Source organism: Rhinoraja longicauda, chromosome 27 (assembly GCF_053455715.1).
Source record: "Rhinoraja longicauda isolate Sanriku21f chromosome 27, sRhiLon1.1, whole genome shotgun sequence".
Classification (NCBI taxonomy): domain Eukaryota; kingdom Metazoa; phylum Chordata; class Chondrichthyes; order Rajiformes; family Arhynchobatidae; genus Rhinoraja; species Rhinoraja longicauda.
The window spans coordinates 23,003,270-23,030,789 of NC_135979.1; the positions used below are offsets into that span (position 1 = coordinate 23,003,270).

At 40.5% G+C, this 27,520-nt stretch overlaps 1 protein-coding gene across 1 annotated transcript in view; it reads left to right on the forward strand.

Moving 5' to 3' along the window:
- The window catches only part of LOC144606604 (adhesion G protein-coupled receptor B2-like), a 264,431-nt gene that overhangs the window by 96,171 nt on the left and 140,740 nt on the right, over window positions 1-27,520 (forward strand). Inside the window, exons 3-4 of the mRNA XM_078422876.1 lie at window positions 11,375-11,458; window positions 26,320-26,484. Coding sequence (XP_078279002.1) covers window positions 11,375-11,458; window positions 26,320-26,484 — 249 coding nt within the window. The remainder of the gene's footprint in view (window positions 1-11,374; window positions 11,459-26,319; window positions 26,485-27,520) is intronic.

Consider the following 27,520-nt stretch of genomic DNA (forward strand, 5'->3'; position numbering starts at 1 on the left):
TCAGACCTTGTGAGAATGCCGGTAGATCTGTTTATCGTTTTTCAGGCTGACAGTTTTGCTCCTACAACTGTCCCAATGCAGGGTTTCAACCCAATATGTTGACAATTCCTTTCCTCCTACAGATACTGCTTGATCTGCTGAATTCTTCCATCAGATTGTTTGTTGCTCTAAATCCCAGCACCTGAAAGTGGTGGGATGAAGAGCCTGTTTCTCTGAAGAATGGCTCTATGACTTTTCTGAATACAGCAACAAAAGCTTTCATTAATTATTGTGTGTGAGATTCATTAGAATTTAAGGGAAAATGGTTTTGCCTCAGCAACCTATGTTGTATGTATGGAGTCGTACAGAATGAGCCACCAAATATTTCACCTCATATTCCTTCTAAATCTTACTCTTTATCCTTAATCCATATCCTCTGGGTTTATCCCCCTCTGATAGAAGGAAAAGTTTCCTTCTGTGAACTATATCTATACTACTCACAATTTTATGTCCTTCCTTCATATAGCTGTGCTCTCAGATCTCTCAGTTCTACATCACTCTCCAGGGCTCTATCATTTACTGTGCAAGTCCTGCTCTGGTTTGACACACTAAAGTGAAACACCTCATAGTTGTCAGAGTTAAATTCCATCTACCATTCGTTTGCCCACCTTCCCAACGGATCTAGATCTTGTTGTATACCTAGATATCCTTCCTACTGTCCACTATACCACCAATTCTGATGTCATTTGTAAATTTCTAAAAATGTTAACCACATTGTTAATGTGCGTTTGTTAATAATAAACAATAGTGGACCCAGCACAGACCCATTCAGCACTCCACTGTTCACAGTCCTCCAATCATACAAACTACAGTCCACAGACCAAAGATGTGTGGGTTTGTAGGTTAATTGGCCTTTGTATAGTGTCCCTCATGTGTAGGGAGTAGATGCAAAGTGAAGCTGGTGTGAACGGGTGATCGATGGATTTGGTGGACCAAAGGGCCGGTTTCCATACTGTAGCTCTAAACTAAATTAAATTACCCTTTGACTCCTTCCAGCAAGTCAATTTAGAATCCAAATGGCTAGCTTACCTTGACTTCTATGTGATCTAACCTTCCAGACGAGCCTACCATGTGGGACCTTGTCAAAGGCCTTGCTAAAGTTCATAAGTCCACTGCCAACGTCCACTGCTGTGCCCTCATCAATTCTATTGGTGACCTCTTCATAAAATACTATCATATTTGTGAGACATGATTTCACATGCACAAAGGCATGCTAACTATCCCTAATCAATCTGTGCCTGTCTAAATGCTGGTAGATCCCATTCCTCAGAATCCCCTCTGACATCTTCCCTTAATTGACGCCAGGCTCATTGGCCTGTATTTCCTCGGCTTGTCCTTACTGCCCTTCTTAAATGACAGTGCATCATTAGCCGTCCTGGTGAATGAAGTGGGAAGAATAATACAGAAGCTTGTAAATTTAAAATTGTTGTGAGATGAGCAGAAAATTGGATGTGAGGAGATTTCACTGAGAATATATTATTATCGTATGTGTTCTCCATTCCATTTCTGGCAACAATCTCAGTAACTGGTCCAATGAAGATCCTCTATGCACTTCTTGGGAATAAAGATAAAGCTCCACCAAACCCACCAGTTAACTTCTGCAGAATTAATGAATTTGTATTAAGACTCCTGCTTCATCATCTCTATTGCCCAGAAATTTATCCTTGTTGGTAACATAGAATATAATATAGGTTCTGCTCGAACGTGTCTTTCTATAACGTGAATTGGATATAATATGATAAATGAATCAGGGAACATTATTTGTATTATGCAGGCTGAATTGGTTAGAATGCAATTTTGACTATAACTAAAAAATCACTTAAAAGTTACTTTGGAAAATTTCAAACAAAAAAGGCTAGCTTGGAAAAAAATGTCCATGAAAAAAAACCTTTTCCATGTAACCTCCCTGCAGTGATCAGACACCATTATCTCTTAACACAGCTGCTACTTTCACTGCAGGTGACGAGTAAAATTGACAAGCAATTGCTTTTATTGATAAAAGGCAAACTGTTGAAGGAACTCAACAGATCAGGCAGCATCTGTGGAGTAAAATGGGCAAATACATTTCACTTCTTCAGATTGAATCGCTGAGTTCCTTTTGTCTCCAATTCTGTCGCACTTACAGTGCCCTCCATAATGTTTGGGACAAAGACCCATCATTTATTTATTGGCTTCTGTACTCCACAATTTGAGATTTGTAATAGAAGAAATCATATGTGGTTAAAGTGCACATTGTCAGATTTTAATAAAGGCCATTTTTATATATTTTGGTTTTACCATGTAGAAATTACAGCAGTGTTTATACATAGTCCCCCCCATTTCAGGGCACCATTGTGGGCCGGATATCAAATAATGATGAGACGCAGTACAGGAAGGAGTTTGAGAACCTTGTGTCCTGATGTAGAGCCAACAACCTTTCTCTCAATGTCAACTAAACAAAGGAGATAATGACCAACTTCAGGAAGCTAAGTGGTACACATACCCAGTTTGCATTGATGGTGCCGACGTGGTCGAGATGGTCGAAAATTTCAAATTCCTCAGAGTCAATATCACTAACAACTTCTCCTGGACCACCCATATTGAAGCAACGACCAAGAAGGCACACCAAAGCCTCTACTTCCTTAGATGTCTTAGGAAGTTTGGCATGTCTTGAACAACTCTCACCAACTTCTACAGATGCACCATAGAAAGCATTTTATCAGGATACATCACAGTTTGGTTTGAGAACTGCTCCATCCAGGACCGTAAGAAATTGCAGTGAATTGTGGACACAGCCCAGGCCATCACACAAACCAACCTCCCTTCAATAGAACCTCCCTTCTATTGATTCCATTTATACCTCACGCTGCCTCGGCAAGGCCAGCAGTATAATCAAGGATGAGTCACACCCATGCCACTCCCTCTTCTCCCCTCTCCCATCAGGCAAACGGTATAGAAGTGTGAAAACGCACACCACCAGATTCAGGGACAGTTTCTTCCCAACTATTATCAGGCAATTAAATCATTCTACCAGAGAGCAGTGCTGAACTATTATCTACCTCTGACGTCCCTGGGATTATCCTTGACCGGACTTTGCTGGCTTTACCTTTGCTGGCTTAACCTTTCACTAAACGTTATTCGCTTATCATGTATCTATATACTGTAAATGGATTGATTGTAATCATGTATTGTCTTTCTGCTAACTGGTTAGCATGCATCAAAAAGCTTTTCACTGTACCTCAGTACACGTGACAATAAACTAAACTGAAACTTTAATTACATCATTCGTACAGATGAGCAACCAGGACTGTGTACCATACTCCAAGTGCAGTCTCACCAATGACTTGTATGGTTGCAACAGGACATCCGAACTCTTGCACTGAATGCCCAGTCCAGGCATGTGAATTTTCCATTTTCCGCGGATTTCCACATTAAAAAAATCAATTTTCCGCGCCTTTTGCATGATTTTTGCGTTTTTCACTGTGCCAAAATCGAGTTTACGAATGGAGAAATCGGATCGGGAAAAAAAAGAAAATAAACGATGTATAGACTTGTAATGAACAGTCGGGTTCCACTAGAGGTCACTAGGGATTCCGTGAGAAATCCCCCGCGCCCTGGAAGTCTCCCCGAAAATGTGGCACCTAGGCTGGGCAAGGCAGCCAATCTCGACCTCATCGGGACTTCCACGGCTGATCGGTGGGTTGAATTTGCAATCTGCGGCCGGGGCTCTGGAACTCCAGCCCAGCTGGAGTCAGCACATCTATCTCCATATCCAACTCCCTTGGCCAACTGGATAAACCAGCAAAGCTCTGGAACCAAGAGTGCCAGAAAATTAGTGGTGGAACTCTAATGAGTAAACATTAAATTTAAGTGCAAGATTATATAACTAAATTAATTAAGGCGGAGTTAAAATATAAAACACAGCAGAAAAGCCACCTTTTTGGGCTGATTATCAATAAATGTGCGAATTTACTTCAAAATGTTATTAGTATACAGTGACATATTCACATTATTTTGTAATGTCCGTTTTTACTTTGAAATGCACTAAAAGAGGCTTGAAACTGGTAATTTTGTGTGTAAATTTTCAAAATTTCCCCAATTTTTTTACTCTCGCTGTACGCCTCGCGCAAGCGCTTGGCTCTTTTCTTTTTTTTAACCTTACTCACATGCCTGTAAACACATTCTCCATCACCCTGTTTACCTGCATCGTCATTTTCAGTGAATTATGTACCTGTGCTCCTCGGCCTTTCTGTTCCCCATGAGCTGAACAATAGTTGGGTAAGTCTTAGCCTGTTTCAACTTACCAAAATACAATAATTTGCACTTTGCCCTGTTAAATTCCATCTGTCATTCCTGAGATAACTTTCTTTATTGTCCACCATGTCACCAATGCAGGACCTTACCAAAGACCTTGCTTAAGTCCATGTAGATAATGCCTACTGTCCTGGCCTTGTCAATCAGCTTGGTCACATCTTTAAAAATGCCTATCAGATTTATGAGACATGATTTTCCATACACAATGCCATGCAGTCTATCCCTTATAAGTCCTTACCTTTCCAAAAGCTAGGGGATCCAGCCTCTACTTCCCTGGCTTATCCTTGCAGCCTTTCATAATTGTCTCCAGACTGGTGAGAGCTGTGCAGAGAAGCAAAGAGAAGTGTAGTGTATATAATAGTGTAAATAATGGGAACTGTAACTTTAAGAACTGAGTACTAGAATGGTATGATTTGTGTCATGTGATATTTCATTATCTTATCAGTCTCGTGAATATGTGTACTTTTGTAAAATAAAAAAGACCCACACTGGCAACTGGGTGTACTGAAAACCTGTGCTTTGTTAAAGCCGTACTATCTTACAATGGCAATGGGGAAGGGATAGAGTTTGTGAACTCAACATTTAAATTTAGTGCAGGACTGTTTTGCAATATGCAGTATTGTTTAACATTTTAAACCCCAAATACGGAGCTGTGTCACAGTTGTTTGTGAACGGAACACAATAGGCCGTAGATCCTTCTATGCATGGGACTGTAGTTTAAAACATCAGCTGTACAAATCGTCTAGAGTTTGTCAGGTTTTCTTTGTGTTGTGTCTACGTGGCAAGATGGTGTCCTTGGGATACTATAGGCCGACTAGGGACTTTTGACAAGAACCGTGAAACCTTTACTTCATACTGAGCGAATGGAAATGTTTTTTTATTGCAAATTACATTATTGAAGCTGAAGAGTCAGAGGATGGTGATCAAGTGCAGGTCAGAGCACAAAACATGGCCATCCAGGAATGAAAGAAAGCTATTCTATCAACTGAAATTGGTCCTGAAGTTTATGAAACTCTCACCCCAAAGAAAGCAAGGAATGTTTCATTTGAGACTGTTCTTTCAAAACTTGATGCTCACTTCAACCCTAAACCCATAGAGATTGCAGAAAGTTACAAATTTCACACTGGAAACCAGAAGTCTGATAAGACTGTGGGTGAGTACATTATCTCATTGAAGAAGTTGTCTCTATACTGCTATTTTGGAATATTTCTGGATTGAGCTTTGCGTGATTGATTTGTATGTGGATTGGTGGATGAGCGAATCCAATAAAAATTACTGAACACACCCGCCCTTACCTTTGATTTGGCATGCAAAGCTGCTTTGGCCATAGAGAGATGTCATCTATAAGTTTCGATCAACACATGCTGGCACAGTCAACAATCAAAAGGCAGTTCCAAAACACAAGCATGACAAGACAGGGAAAAGACCTTCACAGCAAAGATCTGGGAAAAGCGCAGATACGTGCTATCGATGCAATGGTCAACACAAAGCAAGTAAGTGCCAGTTCAAGGACTCTAAGTGCTACAACTGTCAAAAGAAAGGCCATATTGCATCAGCATGCAGAGCACCATCACAGGACAAAGCAAAACAAAAAGCTCGACAAAATCAAATGCGTGGGATTCACAACCTCGAAGAACACTCAAAGAGTAATGAACTTGGACTGTACGACATCTATACTACGAACGGTGGGCCTGGAAAGGAAGACTTTCAGACAAAGGTCAAAGTGAACAATCAGTACATTACTATGTGGCTTGAGACTGCTGCTGATTGCACAATTATAAGCAAAGACACCGATGAATACAAGTTTAGCAATATACCTATCACAGAAACAAACGTTCAGTTGAAAACGTACTCTGGAGAAGTATTGGAGACATGTGGAGAGTTTGTTTGTGATGTACAACACAAAGGCAAGACTCTGAAGTTTCCAATAATTGTTGTGAGTTATGTCAATAGGCCCACATTGATGGGCAAAAATTGGCTCAGTTTACTGAAACTGGACTGGAAATCTGTGTTCCAAGTCGAAGCGCAAACACAACTGGATCAGTTGGTGCAGAAACATGCTATGGTCAAAGACAGCTATGATGGCATTAAGGGTGAGCAAGCACACATCAGGATTCGGCCCGATGTGGAACCTGTCCACTGCAGACCGCAACCTGTGCCATATTCGCTGAAAAGTAACGTGGAAGCCGGAATCAAAACGTTGGAACAAAACGGTGTACTGGTTAAAACAGATCGCAGTGATTAGGCTACTCCAATAGTAATGGTTCCAAAAGTGGACAATTACTTTTCAGTTACAGCAGCTGAAATTGCTGCTGAGACTCAAGAGGACAAAATGCTAAAACAAGTATACGAACAAATGTTGTGTGGATGGTCAGAAATGAAACCATGTACTAATGAATTAAAACCTTATCACAATAGACAACATGAACTGTCATGTGAGAAAGGGTGTATTAAATGGGGTTACAGAGTAGTACTACCCAATTGTATAAGACAAAGATTACTTAAAGAACTCCAGAGTGATTACACAGGAATTGTAGGAATGAAATCTACAGCCAGAGGTTGAATGTATTGGCCAAGATTGGACAATGACATAGAAGCAATGACAAGCAAATGTAACACCTGTCTGAGTTGCAGAAGTAGGCCTCCCAAACCCCTTGGTAAACATGGTCGTGGCCTACTAGACCTTTTCAGAGGGATTATGTAGATGTTTGTGAACGCGGAAATAATAATTTTCCTGTTTTGGTAGATAGCCACTCAAAATGGATTGAGGTGGTACAAATGGGTACAAACACAACAACGGAAAGAACATGCATTGATGCATTGTGATCTAACTTTGCATGTCATAGATTACCTGAAGAGCTTGTCCCTGACACCGGCCCCTAATTTCGTGCTGCACTGTTCCAAACTTTCATGAAGCTGAATGGTATCAATTGGATAGTGCCAATTTACCATCCGGTATCTAATGGAGCAGCTGAAAGGTCAGTCAGGATAGTCAAAGGAACTCTCAAGAAACAAGTTCTTGAAGTGAATTCAAAATTCTGTATGTCACAGTGGCTAGCTAGTTTCTTACTGAAATATTGTACCACGCCACAATCCACCACATGGTAGAAGCCAGCTGAACTCATGAAAAGAAGGCTCAGAACTAGACTGAGTTTGGTTCTATCTAACCTATTTCCTAAGGTTGAATGCACACAATCTGATCAGAAACGTTATTATGGTGGAAGTCAAAAAGAACATAGGCTCAATACACATGATCAGGTTCGTGTTCTCAGCCCCCCTTACAAAGCAAACAAATTGGAGGTGGGAACTGTAGTTGAAGTGTGTGGTACCAGGTGGTACTTGGTAGAAATTGGAGGACGTGTTTGAAGTGTGCACATAAACCATATGATCCCAGCAAGGGATGAACTGGAATAAGAGCAAAGAATAGACAAAGAAGAAGATCTGTCAGACTTTGGTATTATTTCAACTTCAGATGTAAGATCAGAATCTTCAAAGAAAGTCGAGACAAAGGTAAATGATCCTGAACTTGACTCTCCTTCAGAGCCACAACCTGACACTCCCCATAAACTACTCAGGAGATCAGAAAGAGTGCATAAACCAGTCGCCAGATTACATTTATAAAATTATTCTTGTTTGTTTAATTTACTAGTTATTTTATTTTCTAAGTGGAGAGCAGTGTAATGTACACCGATCAGCCAAAACATTATGACCTGATGAGCCAAAACATTATGACCACCTGCCTAATATGCTGTTGGTCCTCCGTGTGCAGCCCCATACGCAGCAGGGTGCGATGCACTGTGTATTGTGGCACATTCCTCCCGTGATCACCATTAACATTTTCTGTGACTTGTGCCGCAGTAGACCTTCTGTCGGTTCGGACCAGACGGGATAGCCTTCGTTGCCCTCGCACATCAATGAGCCTTAGGTGCCCAACACCCTGTCGCCGGTTTGTGGTTTGTCCCTCGGACCACTGTCAGTAGGTACTCACCACTGCTGACTGGGAGCACCCCACAAGCCTTTCGTTTCAGAGATGCGCTGACCCAGTCGTCTGGCCATAACAATTTGGCCCATGTCAAAGTCGCTCAGATCTTTACTCCTGCCCATTTCTCCTGCATCTAACACATCAACTTCAAGAACTGACTTCACTAGCTGCCTAATATATCCCACCCCTTGACAGTTGCCATTGTAACAAGATAATCAATGTTATTCACTTTGCCTGTCAGTGGTCATAATGTTTTGGCTGATCGGTGTATATAACAGTGTACATAATGATAACTAACTTTAAGAATTGAGCACTAAAATGGTATGATTAGCGTCATGTGATATATTCATTATCTTATCAGTCCGCGAATACGTGTGAGTATGCGCAGTGTACTTTTGTAAAGTAAAGAAGACCCACACTGACAACAGTGTGTACTGAAAACCTGTGCTTTGTTTCTATCTATAGTACATGCTAAACCTGTACTATCTTACAAGAAGGGGAGATGGGAACTTCCATCACATCACAGGAGATGATGAAAGAGAATGTGGGGTCTGGGCAGTCTGTCAACACATGGAACAAGTGCTTCCAATCTAGGAATGCTTGTGAAATGTTAGAGAATAGTGAAGGCGCAGCCTAGGTAGATCAGATTACGTATTGTGGAAATATGAGTAGCTAAAGATGAAATCCCTGAGTTTGGGAAAAAATTACAAATGATATGGATTGGAAAGTATTTCTTTGAAGACTTCACAATGAAGAGAACGACAAAATTCTTTGGATTGATTAAGAAATGTCTTGTACAGACTTTGGCTTTTCACGGTAGTGTAGAATTTATGTACAATTTATATTTTTTGTGCGTTTGAGTCTATGTGCCTGTGATTCTGCTGCAACCATGTTTTTTCATTGTACCTGTACCTCATCGTACTTATGCATATGACAATAAACTCGACTTGACTTAACTTGCAGAGGAAGAGCCAGGGAATACTTATACATTATGGTCATCAAATTCAATTTACAAATATTAAATTTATGAATGCTCATTATAGTTCCACAGGCTCCTTAAATACTAGATATTTTCTTTTACAATAAGCAGTGCACCTCTCTGTTTCCATTGGAGCATATTTCATCAAAATTTCCTTAATGCATTTACCCAGCTTTTTTGATTTAGAAAATTTGTTTAATAAAATGCTTCCCAGGATAACATATCTTCGTTAAATTGAGGAGAGATATACCTGGTGCCAGCTGGAAGGTTAGGTGGAATATCTGTTGGATGTATGCTTGTCAGGATTTTAGTGTGAAACCAGACAGTGATTTTCGGTGCATAATGTCGCCTGAAGCAAATGTGCTGTCAATGTGAAATAAGTCAGCACTAAAAATTACTCTGAGATGGCCTTTGTTGGTGGGACACCTTATAAATGAAGAGCTCTGTAATGTAGATTTTATTGCAATTGACCAGGAAGATTTTGGATCTCTGCTGGGAATGGAGATTGTCCAGCAGTTGGGATTGATGAAGTTATATCATCCAAGAGATGGGCTCAACAATACAAGCACTCGACAAGAATGGTGTTGCCAAAGACCTATCACCACGATGTCCACCTCAGTTAGAAGGCAGTGATGACTTGACATACGCCACAACCTAGATTATATGAGGAGGAGTAATCCCCAGTTTGGAAAAACAGGCATGGGGTTGGGGCTGGAAGGATTGCTCATTGATCCAGGTATCTAAGGGACATTGCACCACAGCACACATACTGTAGACAGAGTAGTTATTTTTGATGTTTGTTTTCCTATATTTTTATTATTAAATAAGAGATGTAATATTTAAGAATCATGTATTGTAGGATGCATACTCCTTTAAGTCTGGCTAACTGCTTTGTGTATATAATACCACAATATTTAGTTGAGTTTCTATCAATAGAGAAATTGCCTTCTTGCCTATTTGTTGCAGAAGGTCTGTTTAACTGACCAGTTTTTATCTTTAGGAAGGGATACTGATATACTAAGTAATGGAATCAAGCTGCAAAGAAATGCATGTTCCATAATCAAGTACATAGTAAAGTTGTGCCATGGCAAGGGAGACATGCTACAGAAAGTAAAATGGTATAAACATAGTGTTGTGGAGGAAGAGAGCCACATCTCATTGTGAAAAGATGGCCATCCGATACAGCACTCTAAGGCAGGTTCAGGCGAGGCTGATTATACATTACTCTGACAGATGTGTAATATGTAAAGTGAGGTTATTATGTAGTGATATTATCGGACAGGGTATGTTTCAGTAAAATAAGGAAGGCGTTTATTTATTATTGAGCATACATTCTGAACATTTTGGTCATGACTAAAAAAAATGAAGGGCATGTAATAATCCACTTGTTTAATCAGCTGTTCAATACTGTGCTGATGCCTTGTACATTACAGTACTAAACCTTTCATCACACAAAATAATCCCCAGGAAGAGACAAAAAACAAGTGAAATAATTACTCCATTAGATCAAATTGGCAATGATTAATATTGTTTAGTACCAATTCCATAAATGAGATTAACATGACCTTATCCGAAACAACTATAATTTGGAGAAACTCAGCATTCTTTACTTAAGCCAGCAATATTTTACAAATGTGTATTTAATGCAAAGAATCTCCAAATTCCATTTTAGTTCTTTCCTTGCAAATATTATCCCTGTTTCACACCTGTTTAGTTGAAATAATTGGTCTGCACAAACACGATTCATTGTGAAAAGAAGTTTGATTAAATCCTACTACAGTTTACAATTATATAAGTTATATAATCTGGAGCATTTCTGTGTAACATATGCTTTAAATTTTGAATGAATCTTGTAGCCCTCATTTGTATTTCTTCAAACCTCTACATTAACCATCAATATGAAGAGGCCAAAACTGGGCACAGTACATTAACAGAGGCCTACCTGGGAACTGTATACAGTCAAAATGGTCTGCTTTGTCTTGTCGTCCTCAAAATACACACAAAACAATCAGTTGTCATTTTATTTTAAATTGAGCCAGCATAGTTCAAGGGGTTAAAATGGGTTTATCTTCTTTTTTCAGGAAGTGAAATTAAGAAACAGCGGAAAATTAGAAGGCAGCATCCAAGATCAGCTGATGGCTCTGGAACATTTATGGCACAAATTGGTAATTTTACTGACTTTCCTATATAAAAATGTTATGTACCAAAACTGTAAGTCAATCCTTATGTTTTGTCGCCAAAATTACAATTCACTATCTTTCAGATATGATTATTTGGATAAGATTATAAAAAAGAGATGAAAGGCTAAATATGAACTAAACTACAAAAGGAAAGGGAACAACATAATTTAGATAATACATTTTGAATATTGTCCTATTTAGTATTATTACTTAAATAAAGATGTCATATGTTGTTAGGTTCGATAATAAGTGAGATGGAAGGCATATTTCAAAAATAGGTGAATTTTAATGGCTTCATGACTCCCATGTTCACCAGAATTCATGTTTTTGATAAACAATGTACATGAGAATGAAGTAGTAAACTTATTAAATCTCTTGAAACTTTAATGGTTTCAGAAGTAGTTCTCAAATTAGATGTAAGCTTTTTAGTAAAACAACCGGCCTCAATCTTGCATTTGTCTTCTCCTCATAGCTGGCACATGTGTGCGATATGAATATTATTTCTCACAGTTACTGTACTCTCAGCTTCCTCCATTTTGCTGGATGGAAGCCTCCAATATTTCCTCAGATTAATAATCATTTTAGTACAGGCACATACCAGATCCTCATATAAGAACTTTTGAAAATTTGCAGTTAAAATTGGGATCAGGTATGTTGGGTACCAGAGCTATGACTAGATACCAGTGTCATCACTGGATTTACAGCTACTTTGTTCCTACTATTTGAGACCAGTTCCTGGTTGGGCATTCAACCTCCACTGAGATTAATGCTGGAGGATGTAGGTAAGGTCTTAACTGAATACATCTCATCTGTATTCACTGAGCAGGACATTGTGATTTGAGAATTCTGAGAAGGAAACAGTGAATTTCTAGAGCATGCTATCTTTACTTGGGAGTCCGCATCGCAGAGGATCTGACGTGGGCAACGCACATTGCCGCACTGGTGGGTAAGGCTAAGCAGCGCCTTTACCACCTTAGACAACTGAGGAAATTCAGAGTGTCTCTGAGGATCCTTCATTGCTTCTACTCTGGGGCTGTAGAGAGCATCCTGTCCGGCAACATTACAGTCTGGTTTGGGAACAGCTCTGCCCAGGACAGGATGGCCCTGCAGAGAGTAGTGCGTTCGGCAGAACGCACCATGGGAACTACACTCGTCCCCCTGCAGGACCTATACATCAGGAGGTGCAGATCCAGAGCAAGCAAGATCATGAGGGACCCCTACCACCCCAGTAACGGACTGTTCCAGATGCTACGATCAGGCAAACGCCTCCGCTGTCACGCTGTGAAAACGGAGAGGATGAGACGGAGCTTCTTCCCACAGGCCATCAGGACTGTCAACTTTTATAACCCCAGAGACTAAATTTTTGTCAACACTAATAGTAACTTATTAACTTTATTTATATGCTGTAACTGTAATTCTTTTTGTGCACAACCCGCAGGCATTGCCACTTTCATTTCACTGCACATCGTGTATGTGTATGTGACAAATAAATTTGACTTGACTTAAAAAGGAGAAATCAAAGATAAATCCCTGGGCCACATATATATCCCAGGCTGCTATCAAAGTTAAGGGAGGTGCTTGCTTAGGATCTGGCACAGGTGAGGAATCTGAGCACTGATATTAGTTTAGTTTAGAGATATAGTGTGAAGACAGGCCCTTTGGCCCACTGAGACAATGCTGACTAGTGATCCCTGTACACCAGCACTATCCTACATATTAGGGACAATTTACCAAAGCCAATTAACATAAACCTGTGCATCTTTGGAGTGTGGGAGGAAACCGGAGAACTCAGGGAAAACCCATGCGGTCACAGGGAGAACGTACAAACGACATACTGACAGCACCCGTGGTCAGAATAAAACCCGGATCTCTGGTGCTGTAAGGCAGCAACTCTATTGCTGTTTCATCCTGCTGCCCGCATCTTTATTCAAGATGGGCAGGAAGGTTAAACCAGTTAATTACAGGTCTGGGAGTCACATGTTTGTGTTGGGGAAGTTTTGGGAAAAAAGTCAAGGACAGGATTACACTTGAACAGATAATGATAAATCAAAGAGAGTCAACATAACTTTGTTCAGGGGAAAATTGTGTTTGAGCAGTGGACAGAATTTTTTGAAAAAGTCACAAAATATCTGTATGAAAGTAGTGCTGTTGCTCTGGTCCTATAGTAAGGCGTTTGACAAGGTTCCACATTTGAAAGTGATCCAAAAGATTAAATCTCACGGGATCCAGATCCAGCTGGTAAATTGGATCCATAATTATCTTGGCTCTATTAATCAGAGGGTGATGGAGGAGGCTTATTTTTGTGACCAATGGTGTATAGCAGAGATCAATGCTGGACCCTTCATGATTTGGATATTAACACAGGATGTACGATTAAGCAGTTTGAAAATTACACAAAAATTGGTGGTGTTGTTGATAATACCATGGATTGGACTTAAGGACAATATTGATCAATTGGTAAGACGGCTGGGAAATGGTACATAGAATTTAATCCTGTTAGTGCAAGGGGGAGGAATAATACTGGTAGGATAAATGGTTGGGCCCTCAGGAGCATTGTAGAACAGGGTGTATTTAGTGTTTAGGTCGGATGATCTCTGAAGGTCTCTGAGAACTGAAGTAAGTAAAGTGATGACAAATACATATGGAATGCTTGCCTTCATTAGCTGGGGAACATTGTAAAAGCTTGGTAGTATGGTACTATTTTATAAAACATTGATTCGGCCACAGTCGCTTTACAGTTTGTTGTCACAACAGAGCAAGGATAGAGCTGGCACTAGAGAGGGTGCAGTAGACATTCACCAGGACTTTACCTGGGACATAGGAGCGACTGGATATGCTGGGTTTGCCTTGGAGCAGCAAAGACTCAGAGCAACCTGATGGAGCAACACAAAATTATGAGGACATCAAAAGAGTAAAGGAGAAGAGGTTTAAAGGAGATCTATAGGAGTTTTTTTTTTACTCAGAAGGAGTTGGTATCTGGAACACACTGCCCGAGTGTATGGTGGAGGCAAGTACACTTTCAATATTTAACATGTATCAAGATTAGCACTTAAATGGCCACGGCATTGAAGGCTTCAGACCTAAAACTGGTCGAAGACTTCAAACCCAAGTCTCAGAGTTCGTCTAAATTAGGTCTCAGACCTAAGTGGGATTAATGTAGATAGTTACTTGATGGTTGTTATGGACATAGTGGATGAAATAAACTACTTCTGCTAGGTTTGACGCCATAATTCTGTGACTATGAGTGATAAGAATCAAACAGAGGCAAAATAATTTGGGATACTAATATTTAAAACAGAATTTTACTCTGGGTGATTACTTGAATTTCCTTCACTGCTGGGTACCCACACTGTTTAGTTATCAAAGTCTATTATACAGGTGAATAATTATGTCGTTGTAAGAGGTATTTGTCTTAAATTAGTCTTAAATGCAAGAATTTAGAAAAGAGTTGCTAAGATAATGAATGGAGGAGTGCATCCTTCTCTGTTGGTCTTTGGCAGGTTATCAACTGAGTAAGCTTGCAGCTCAGTTTACTTGTGTATTATTTTTTGGGCTAGTATGAGAGAGCTGCAATTGAAACTCCCTTAAGCACTTTGAATGAGTGAATGAATGAATGAATGAATGAATGAATGAATGAATGAATGAATGAATGAATACTTTATTGCCACAGTGAAATTATTTGCTTGCATACCAGATATGCAAATAGTCACCTGATAAAGGATACTGAAAAAGTTACAAAGTAGCCCACCCCAGGTCCTCCTTTGTTCTCCCCCTGTCTGCCTCCACCCTCACCTTCCCTCCCAGCCATTTTTCCTTCCCAGGTCCTCATTTGTTCCCGCCACCCAAACCCCCCGCCCTCGCGGTGGTCCCTCCACACCGGGTCTTCCTTTGTATTCCCGTTCACCACCGCTGTCGCCCTCAATGACTGGCTACCTCAACCCCGACTGGCACCTTCATCGTCTTCAGCACTGCCAACCGCGGGTCACCCCAACGATGCTCCATCGGCCTCGAAGCTCCGTCGACACAGGTAGGCTCCACCGACCCACATAGCTTCGCCAACCCTCAAGGCTCCACTGACATGCGAGGCTTCGCCAACCCGCGAGGCTTCGCCAACCTGGCAGGGTCCTTTGGAAGGAGGCTCCTTTGGCCACGAAGCTCCGCAGACCCATGTAGCTCTGCCGACCCTCGTGGGTCCACCGACCCGCAAAGCTCCGCCGACCCAGTCAGGCACCGCCGACCCAGTCAGGCACCACTGTCTGCAAGTCTCCACCAGTATCTTTGGTCTCCACTATCCCGTGAGGCTCCTACAACCAGCGTGGCTTCACCTACCCGCGAGGCTCCACCTACCCGCAAGGCTCCACCTACCAGCGAGGCTCCATCGACCCGTGAGGCCCCACCGACCCAGGCAAGCTTCGCCGGCCGCGAGTCTCCACTGACCCGCGAGGGCCCACCAACAAGCGCGGCTCCACCGACCCACGAGGCTCCACCGGCCATGAGGATCCACTGATCCATCGGAGCGAGGCTCCACCGACCCGTGAGGCTCCGCCGCCCATCTTCTCTGCGACCTCCTGGGAGGTGTCTGCCGCCACGGCCTCCTGGGAGTCAAATTTGAATATTTGGTACATTAATTCCCAGCAAATTTTTGGGTCATTAAAGCAATATTCAGCTTTTAAACTCAAGGCAGACCTTTTCAAAGATAATCATCCAATTTCAATTAGTTAAGATATTGTTAACATAAACTAGGCAGAGATTTGCGTGACATGACTGTCAAGTATTGTCGTATCAATGAAAATGAGAACTGAACTGAACTGAACTGAACTATTTCTGTTTCGGTATTTTCCACTGACACCAAATACACCATAGTTCTGACTGTGATATTTTACAATTAGCTTGGGGTTGCCTGAGTGTGAGTATTCTGCATGTCAGTCTGATCTGGGACACCTTATCTCCAATCTAAATCTTGGACATATCATGAATACGCAAATTATTCATTTTTACATAAAACAGATTGCAGGAACTGCGCACCAGGAAAAAAAGTAATTTGAAAAGCTTTAAAAAATGGCCCTAATCTCAATATTTGTAGATTAAGGTACTTCAAAGCTCCCAAAATTGTTGTAGTATCTCTGTTCACTACAAGGCCAGACATTCATGAAAGAACAGCATGGGCTGAAGGATTTATGGGATTTTAATTGGTATCCTACAACATAATGAATAATTCTTATTTCAGTGAGAGATTGTTAACAGTTAATTAACTAAACCAAGTAGCAGTATTTTGACATGGTATCCGCAGAAATATCTCTTAATATAATCTTTGATGTACATTCACTTCTTCTTTAGTCAAATGCAGAAACCGTTTTGCAGAGAAAAATATTCCACGATCTTCAGTTATTAATTACAGGCTCAGCCATACTTTGTGTTTTCTAGCAGAAATGGTAACATTGTGAGCAAGAATTTATCCTCCTTTTAGCATTGAATAGGCATTTCTATAGTTTATCTGATGTTTAAGAATAGTTTAAAATGTTATTCTAGAGTCTACCTCATCTGTCTGTTATGCTGTCGAGTATACTGGAAGTTCACCAAATTTATATGCTCAAGTTCTGGAAGTAGAACTTGGAATTCCTGAATCAGATGTCATAGTATTGTCAAGTGAGCCAAAGTGACTTCTCAGTTTCACTGGAGTTTGCAATGTGCATACATAATTCTAGAATTTATGGCAAAATATTAAGGTGCAGATTGTCTCAATTAGGATGTTATTATCAAGCCTAAGAACAAATAGTTTGTATCCAAAGAATCACTAATGTTAAGCAGGACAGTGGAATGGTTTCAACAAGATGACCAATCTTTCTTAGCAGGGATTTTTTAAATGTAAAGAGGTAATAGATCCTCACCTGGATCCACCAATCACTAGCTCTTGACCCATCCTACCTAGAGGGTAGCCTCTCTCTACCAGCTATATCCCCTCTACACATCAGTCTGAAGGAGGGTCTTAACCCTAAACATCTTTTATCCATTTCCTTCCACAGATGTTGTCTGAACCACTGACTTCCTCCAACGCATTGTTTTTTGCTCAAGATCCCAGCGTTTGCAATCTTGTGTCACCATATTTTTAAAGTAAGCTGGAAGATGAAAAGCTGATGACTTCAGAACTGCAGCACATTTCAGATTCTGCATGTTTTTTCTCTCTTGAAAAATACGGTCAAACAATTCCATCAGTTTTATGCCAGGCAGGTTATTGTTAAAAACCCTACATTAACTTCTTCTGTATGTTGGAGTACCACCCAGTACCTCTTCACGGGTATATCTTCATTTCATTGGATACTCTTGTTAGCATGGCATACTTTTATGTCTTCATAGGGAGCTTATTTATTTATTAATGTTATTATTACTCCAATATAATTAATTATTAAACAACTTTTAACATCTAATCGTAATGGTTGAATGTAATTTTGTGACATGAATCAGACTGTCACACTGGAAACTGATCAAACCATTTTAATGTAGCATATTGTCTCTGAGACAACGTTAAAAGAGCTGGGGAAAAAAGAAAGCAATATAAATGCTAATGTATCAGAGCAATATTACATTCCTCCAATGTTATGCATTATATCTTTATGTGCTATTGCAATACTATGTTCAGTTTCCTTTGTTTCATTAATTTTGAAATAAAAATTGTTAATTAAAAAAGAAAGTTATCGATTCAACTCTCATTTTGAATTACTCAAAATAGATGTAAAAAGACGGAATTGTATAAGGAAGGGAATAGTAAAGGTCTTGCTTATTTCTGACATTTAAATATAATTTTTTTCTCACATTTCAGCTGACTCTCAACTTTAAAGATTCTATTTTGATATTAATCCTATCAATACACCAACGAACTATTAATTCAATCAGGAAAAGGAAAAATGCTGGAAACTATTGTTAAGGAATTGTTATAGGGTCTGGAGAATAATGTCAGATTAGGGTCAAATCTGACAGAATTTTGAGTTTGCAACCAGTAGAATTACTATGAGGAAAACCAGTGGAGATGATACACAGAACATATAACAGTACAGCACAGGAATGGGCCCTTCGGCCCACAATGCCTATGTTGAAAATAATGCTAGGTTAAACATAACTCTTCTGCCTGCATGTGATCCATATCCCTCCATTCCCTGAATATCCATGTGTCTATCCAAAAGCCTCATACATTCACTTATTACAACTGCCTCCACTACCACCCCTGGCAGCACACTTCAGACACCCATCATTCTCTGTGTAAAAATCGTGACCTACACATCTCCTTTAAATTTTTCCCCTCTCACCTTAAAGTGATGTATTTAGACTGCCTCCAGTAAGCTGTCACACCAGGGAATACTAAATAAAATTAGGGCAAGTTACTGCACAAGTGACTGCATCTGTTGGAATTTGGAGCAAATAATAAACTGCTGGAGGAACTCAGCGGGTCAGGCAGCATCTGTGGAGGGAATGGGCAAGCGATCTTTCAGTTCAGCTCAGAACAGGGTGTTTGAAAACAAAGACCATTATGTTTCCAACAGATACTGATTTTCACACTTAATAATTTGTATTTTATTTTTTACCCTGGGTGCTTGAGACTGACTTTCTAGAAACATCAATATCTTAGAGCACAGTTGCTATAACCTTATTCATATTTGAACACATTATAACATGAACTCACTTTGAGAAGCAATGATTGATTTTAGCATTATTTACCTCTGGACAAATTCCTTTAATATATGCGCAGGGGCATAGCTGGTAGAAATGCTGCCTCACAGTGTCAGAGATCCAAGTTGATCCTGACGTTAGGTACCATCTGTGTGATGTTTGCACGTTCTTCCTGTGACCGTGTAGGTTTCTTCCGGCTGCTCTGGTTTCCTCCATCATTCCAAAGACGTGTGGGGTTGTAGGTTAATTATCTACTGTGAAATTTGCCCTAGTGTGCAGGGAGTGGATGTAAAAGTGGGATGATATAGAACTAGTGTTCTATATCATTGGGTGATCGATGCTCGGCGTGGACCTGTGGCCAAAGGACCTGTTTCCATGCTGTAGCTTTCAATTAATCAATTATGGTGGTGTTGCGTTGTTGAAACCCTCAAACGAAAGCTAAAATAAAACTGTGCAAGTTCCAGAGCGGGAGAGAACACATTGTATCACCATATACTGAATAACACTGGCAATGGAAGAATCCATCATTTTGGTGGATGGACCAAAAATGGGAAGGCACAGTTGAAAAAATAAATTACAATTGCTTTCGGCAGTTGTAAGAAGTGTGGTACAAAAGGCAGTAATGGCTGTGGATGTAAAACTACATGTAGATGGGAAACAACGAGTAAAATTGCCAAAATGACAAGCTTTTGTAGCAACCCAATTAAATTGTGGATGCACAAGTTATCACTGCAGAGCTCACACAAGAAGGCAGCTTCAGACATTAAATCATCCTTTGATTCTGAATTGAAGCTTACATTTGCATTGTGTGTAGATTTAACCATTGCAGAAAAACATAAACTGAAGCTATGATTTTTTAAAAGTGTTCTCTCCGCTGCCGATGGAAATTACTATAATTCTTTTCTGATCCAGGCTTTGTCAAACTCTTTTTTTATCAATGGATTTTACGTTGAGGGAGGAAAGTTATGGGAATTAAGATGAATGTGGAGTTGATGCCAATAATCAATCAGCCACAATGTTACTGAGTGATGCAGCAAGCTCTCAGGGTTGCAAGGCTTTTTCATACACCTGTTTTTATCTTTTATTAGGTGGAAGTATGTGTACCATACATTGAATACAGATAATAAAAATATTGTGCCTCCTGACTGTCCAGCACATGTCATTCATTATGGGATGAAACACTGCATGTGGTAATTGAATCACTGGGAATCAGGACATTTAATCATTTGGCATTTTAATGAGTGTGGCTATGTTGAAGTATATGAGCATGCAAATGCTGCCTTTGCTACAGCCGCATTCTCATGTGTTAATTAAATGATCTATGAGCAGGTAATGAACATTTTAAAAAACCAACAGAGGATGACAGAAATTTGAAATAAAAACAGTAAATGCTGGAAATAAGTAAGCCAGGTAGTATGTGAAGATACTTCGCTATGGAAAATTATTTAGCAAGCTAATAAGAACCACTTCATATGTCTGGGCAGGCTGAATGACTTTGAAGACCTATCGCATGCACTCTGGTGATGATGATATATTTACAAGTCTGGATGTTGTGTTGCTTGGAGGGCAATTTCCAGGTGGTGGAATTCTCATGCTTTTGCTGCCCTTATCCTTCCAGCTGGTGGAGGCCATGGATTTACATGTTGCTGTCTATGGAGTCTTGGTGAACTGCTATAGTGAATCCTATAGATGGTACAAACTGCCAATTCAGTGCATCATTAGTGGAGAGAGTGAATGGTTGTGGATGGAGGGCCTGTCAAGTGGGCTGCTAGGTCCAGTATGGTGTTGAGCCTCTTGAGTGTTGTTGAAGCTGCATCCCTCCAGGCAACTGGATTCACCACAATATTCCATCACACTCGTGATACAAGCCTTGTCGGTGAAGGGCAGGATTTGGGAGGTGAGTTACTCACCACAGGATTCCTCATCTCTGACCTCTTGGAGCTCCATTGTGTACATAGCAGCTGAAGATTGTTACACCAAGGACACACGTCCTGTGGCTGAGATAATTATCATCCAACACCATAACGGTCTGAAGAGGGTCACGATCCGAAACGTCACCCATTCCTTCTCTCCAGAGATGCTGCCTGTCCCGCTGAGTTACTCCAGCATTTTGTGTCTACCTTCAATTTAAACCAGCATCTGCAGTTCTTTCCTACACACCATAACCATCTTTCTTTGTGCTCAGTATGATGCCAACCAGCGGAAGGTTTCCCCCCCAATACCCATTGTATCCTGGATTCACTGATGCCACACTCAATCAAATGCTGTGTTGATATCAAGGGCTGTTACTCTCACAACCTGTTTTCAGTTCTTTTGTCTTTGTTTGGACAAAGATTGTAATGAGATCAGGAGCTGAGTGACTGTGGCGAGTCCAAAAGGAATCTGTGGGCAGCCTTTTGCTGAGCAGGTGCCACTTGATAGCACCATCAATTATCCGTTCATCACTTTGCTGATCATCGAGAATAGTGTAATGGGGCAATAATTGGCCAGGTTGGATTTGTCCTGCATCTTGTGGGCAGGATGTACCTGAGCAATTTGTCAGGTAGATGCCAGTGTTGTAGCTAGCTACGTAGTCCAGCACATAGAAGCAATCTCAAAGGCGGGTCAGCACAACTATTTTCATAGAAGTTTAAAGAGTTTCGGCATGTCTCTGAGTACCCAAAAATACTTTTACGGATCATATAACCTCATGAGAAGAGGAACACAATAGGCTGCAGAGAGTGATGGACTCAGGCCAGTCCATCTTGGGCACAGACCTCCCCTCCATCAAAATCTACATGAGGTGCTGCCTCAGGAAGGTGACAAATATCATCAAGGATCCCCATCATCATGGCCATGCCATCTTCTCACTGCCACCATGAGGCAGGAGGTACAGAAGCTTGAAGTCCCATACCACCATTCAGGAACAGCTACTTTGTTACAACTATCAGGTTCTTGAAGTAACCTACACAATCCTTATCCTCCCTTGATGACGGAACACTGTGGCTCACCTCTTTCACTACTGTGGACAGTTTTTTTTCTAGTTATGTCTTTGCACCAATTTTTAATTTTTTCTACAATCTTTTTTGCAGACTTTTACGTATAATTTATGTATAAGTTATGTTTAATTTGTTTTTGTATTTGCTTTAGCCTATGTGTCTGTGATGTTACTGCATGCAAGATTTGTCATTGCACTGTACCACACTATACTCGTGCATGACAATAAACTTGAAAATAAACTTGAACTTAAAATTGACTTGAACAACTTGACCAAGTGCATGGCAAGTTCTGGAATAAGCAAATTCTGGAGCATATCTACAAAACTATGCCAAAATGTTGTCAGGGTTCATAACCTTTGCTGTATCCAATGCTTTCAGTCATTTCTCGATGCCAAGTTGAACTGTCTGAAGAATGGCATCTTTCGTGCTGGGGACAGCTGGAAGAGGCCAAGTTGGATCATCCACTTGCCTTCGCTGGCTGAAGGTGTTGGGCGACAGTAGGTGCAAAACAGCATAGGTTTTTCCTGTCCAGGTATGATGTGATGCCATTAGATTTCAAGGGACCCAGAATTAATGTGGACGACACCCAGGGCAGTTCCCTCCCGACTCTACAGCACAGTGCTGCCACCTCTACTGGTGGGACAGGACATATCCAGGGATGGAGATGGAGGTGTCTTGGATATTGACTGTCAGCTATGATCCTGTGAGTATGACTATGTCAGTTTGTGAGAAAGCACTCTCACTTTTGGTACCTCTCTGGACGTGGCTAAGGAGGACTTTACATGGTCGACAAGACAGTTTTTGCCATAATCATTTCCATGCACAGATCGATTCCAGATGATTTGTCCAATTTGATTTCTTGCAGCTTTCTAGTGTTTTATTATAACTGATTCACTTGCTAGGCCATTTCAGAGGTCAGTTAAGAGTCAACCATTTTGTTGAGAATCTGGAGTGTTGTACAAGCCAGACCAGGAAAGAAATCAACAACTGGAAACCATGGATAAACTGTGAGATACATTCACAGGTGAAGATCTGGTCCACTGCACACAAGTCAAATGATGCCGAGTGGTATAAGAAGGCCCGCTTTGATCTCTGCAAAGCTATCAAGGATGCCAAGAGACAATCCCGGGACAAACATGAGTCCTAGCATAATCACTTCGACACGGGCACATTGTGGCAAGGTCTAAGTATGCTAACTGCTGCAAAGCAAGGTTAAACAACATCACTAGTGATAGTGCGACTCTACCTGATAAACTGAACGCTTTCTATGCTCATTTTGAACAGAAGGCCAATGGGACGATGACACCTGTCCCTTCAAACTCAAGTGTGCCTCTTCCCAGGGTCACTGTTGCAGAGGTTAGATCGGCCTTCCTAAGGGTGAACCCTTGGAAAGCAACAGGACAAGTCCTTAGTAGCTGCAAGCAGGAGTATTCACGGACATCTTTAATCTCTTCCTACTCCGTTCAGAGGTACCCAACTGCTTCGAGAAGACCACCTGCATTTCGGTGCCAAAAAAATCTCATGCCTTAACGATTACTGTCCGGTGGCCTTGACTTCCGTTATCATGAACTGCTTTGAGAGGTTAGTTATGGAACACACTAAATTCAGTCTACCAAGCAGCCTTGACCCATTGCAGTTCGCCTACCGCCACAACAGGTCCATGGATGATGCCATCTCTCTGGCCCTACACTCATCCCTGGAACACCTGGATACAAGAGACACCTACAGTAATGGCAGACTCCTGTTCATAGATTTCAGCTCTGCCATCCAAGCTCATCACCAAACTCGGGGGACTTGGACTCAGCACTCATCTATGCATTTGGATCCTCGACTTCCTGACCAACAGACCTCAATCAGTGAGGATAAGGAACAAATCATCCTCTACGATAACCCTCAACACTGGTACTCCGCAAGGATGCGTTCTCAGCCTCATTCTTTACACCTTGTACATCCACACCTGTGCCGCCATGTAAAAATCTAATTCAGTTTACAAATTCACAGACGACACAACCATTGGACATCAAATAATGATGAGATGGAGAACAGGAAGGAGATTGAGAATCTCATGACCTGATGTCGAGACAACAGCCTTTCACTCAGCAAGACAAAGGAGTTAGTGATCAACTTCAGGAAGCAAAACGATACACATACCCCAGTTTGCACTATAAATTTCCCCGGTGTGGGACAAATAAAGGAATATATATATATATATCTAGGTAATGTTGGAGGGGGCAGGGATGGGTGAATACTCACTTAATCTTTAAAATATTTCATGAGACAAATTGAATGCCTTTACTGATCAACTCTACCTTCCAGAGTCACTTTATATTTTACGGCCCAGGTGATTATGCCACCTACGTCTCCTTTAAAGTAAAAATAACTCACCCATTGCACAAAAACACATTTAGTCAATGCAGAAAACATTGAAAGCACTCAGCAATTCAGGCAACATCTACGGAAAGAGAAACAGCTGGTGTTTCAGGGTGAAGACACTTGATTTGAAATGGCAGAGACAAAGTTTGTTTTAAGTTGTGGAGAATTTTACATACAGAGCTACAGGTTTGATCTGCCTATTGAAGATAACAACATTGTATCTTGTGGGGTCACTTTCAGAATTCTTGGAATGGATGAAAAGATCACTGAGAATAAGGAGGAAACAATCAAACAAAAAAGTAAAGATAATAACTAATTCTGCTATTGGTAATTATGGTGGTAGATTAGGTTGAAGAATGGTGTGGCAACCTGCAATAATAATTCAAAATTACAGTATTAAAATTATGGTAAGGGGCCATTGGTAGCAAAGGGTTAATAGCTCCAGTCAAATGGTGGAGAATTGAAATGTCCATATCTTTTTCTCTGAAGCACTATTTCAGCTACTTCACACTGCTCCAACACTGCGAATCCTGAGATAATCCTCTTTTCTCTTTGCCAATAAATTAACATGTTTGATTTTTAAAGATGAATGAACATAAGAAACAATTAGAACCAACACAATGGAATGCCATGTTAGTGCAGTCTCGTTCAATCAGCGTCGGTTTATTATTGCCATGTGCACTGAGATAAAGTGATTTTTTGTTTTGTTTTGAGTACTATCCAGGCATATCGTACCACGAAGGAGTACACCAAGTAGTGCAAAATAAACAGAGTGGATAATATAGTTGTAATGGCAGTTTCTATACCTTCTCAAAGTCCAACTTCGATAGCCATTACTGCTCGGGGATGGGATGGAGGTATAGCTTACGCACACACCGCACTCTGAGATAACAAAAATGAATCTTCCAAATGCTGTTTCTTGATTAATTGGTCTTTATCAATTGGTCTACAAATCAAAGAGTAATTCATAACTTTTTGTTCTTATCAACTGTTTCTTCAAACAATACAGTAAAAATCGTGTAGTCATTACCGTGTGGTCCTTGTGAGTGTAGCTGGCGCGAGTGGGGCAGCCGTGAGTGTGGCAGACGTGAGTGTGACTGGCACGAGCGTGGTAAAAAACTATTCTCTCCATCCTCCGAGACTAAACTGATCCACAATCTCTGTCGCTACGCTAGCCTCCTCCCATGTAGACACTCCCCATTACGTATCAAATCACACCCACAAGCATGCAAAAAAGACAAAAACTAGAAATATTAAACATAGCTATAATACAATGACAATAACTAAATTAAGCGTAAATGGCTCCTACAATAGTATTACAACTACAGTAAGCACAAATAAAACAAGAGCAACAGCCATAACAAAGTAGATTAGACGATCAGGTCCAAGCATATGAGAGGTTCAAATGTCTGATAATGCAGCGGAAGAAGCTATTCTTCAATCTGGTGGAACGTGCTTTTAAACTTTTGTACTTTCTCCCCGATGAGGGGAGCATATGACTGGGGTGTGAGTGGCCCTGAATTATGTTGGCTGCTTTCCCAAAACAGCATGAAATATAGATAACGTTGAGGGAGATGGGGTGGGGCAGGTTGGTTTGTGTGATGGATGGGATGCGTTCACAATTCCCTGCTATTTCTTGTGGTCTTAGGCAAAGTGGTTCCCAAACCAAGCTATTATGTATCCAGATAGGTTGCATCTGTAGAAATTGTTGTGTGTCATTGGAGACATGCTAAATTTCCTTAGCCTATTGAGGTAGAGAATTTGGTGCGTATGAATTATTTTATAACTTGTTATCAGGATTATTAACTGTCTTGTTCTTGTTTCCTTTGCTAGGTGATCCAGCTGCTGAGGAGTGGTCTCAGTGGAGTGTGTGCTCACTGACATGTGGCATGGGATGGCAGGTGCGAACAAGATCTTGTGTAGCCTCTCCATACGGGACATTGTGCAGCGGTCCACTAAGGGAAACACGAACATGCAATAATACAGCAACATGTCCAGGTAGTTTTATTATCTGGTTGAATTGCTGTGCTTTAAAGCTAATTAACTGAATTATTAAATCAACAGATCAGGCTAGAAATTGCTCAGAGGGATAGACCAAAGAATTATTTGTCATGCCTGTATAATGTTATGCTGCTCTCTGAAAACAATTTAGAGATAATTAACTTTAAAATGAATGTATGTTTGTAATTTAGGGAAATTTTGATGTGGGAATTGCCCTATGTAGGCCATCGCTGGGCTACAAACATCTGACTTCTGGATACCTGTACATGTGAATGAGCTTCCATGATATTATTAAATTAAACTCTGACATGCATATGTCTGTTCCTACTAATGGCAGAACTAGTTTCCTTTTTCTCTCTTTACCTTCAGTAAATGTTCTTTCTCATCAATCTTGCATGCTTTTGCCATATTGAGTGATTTTTGTATTTTTCCAATTAATGGACTAAATCAATGAATACCTGCAAATACCAGAACCCTTTTGTAACCCAGCCTGCATGCTCTCTTGCTTTTGCAATTGATAATGTCTTTTTGCATGGAGTCATTTTTTTGTATTAAAGAGGAACCACCACAAATATCCAATAGTTTATTTAGATACAGATATAAAATCCTTTTCTGAACAAGGCACTGCAGTCCTACAAAGGCATTTCTTGCAATACATTTTCTCATCACTAAGTAGATGTCATTGCCCGTATTACACTATGCTCTTTGAAAAGAGTGGGATAAATGTGGTGACTTGGCTACTGGAACTGTACAATAAAACAATCTGAAATTGTGAAGATAAAACTGAAAATATTTACTGCACCTTGTACCATTTTTGCTGGGAAAACTCACTTGGAAGATAAAAGAAAATTATTGCATCTTCTTTGAAAGTGATTTCTGTGCATGCTTAAGCACAGTGGCTCAGAAAACAAACTGGAGGCAATTGCAGGTGAACAATGGTGGGATATGGTTTATCAATTTAGTTTGCTCCATCTTTTTAAATTATGTTGAAGCCAGGAATGAATGGCTGATTGATCTATGTGCAATTGTTATT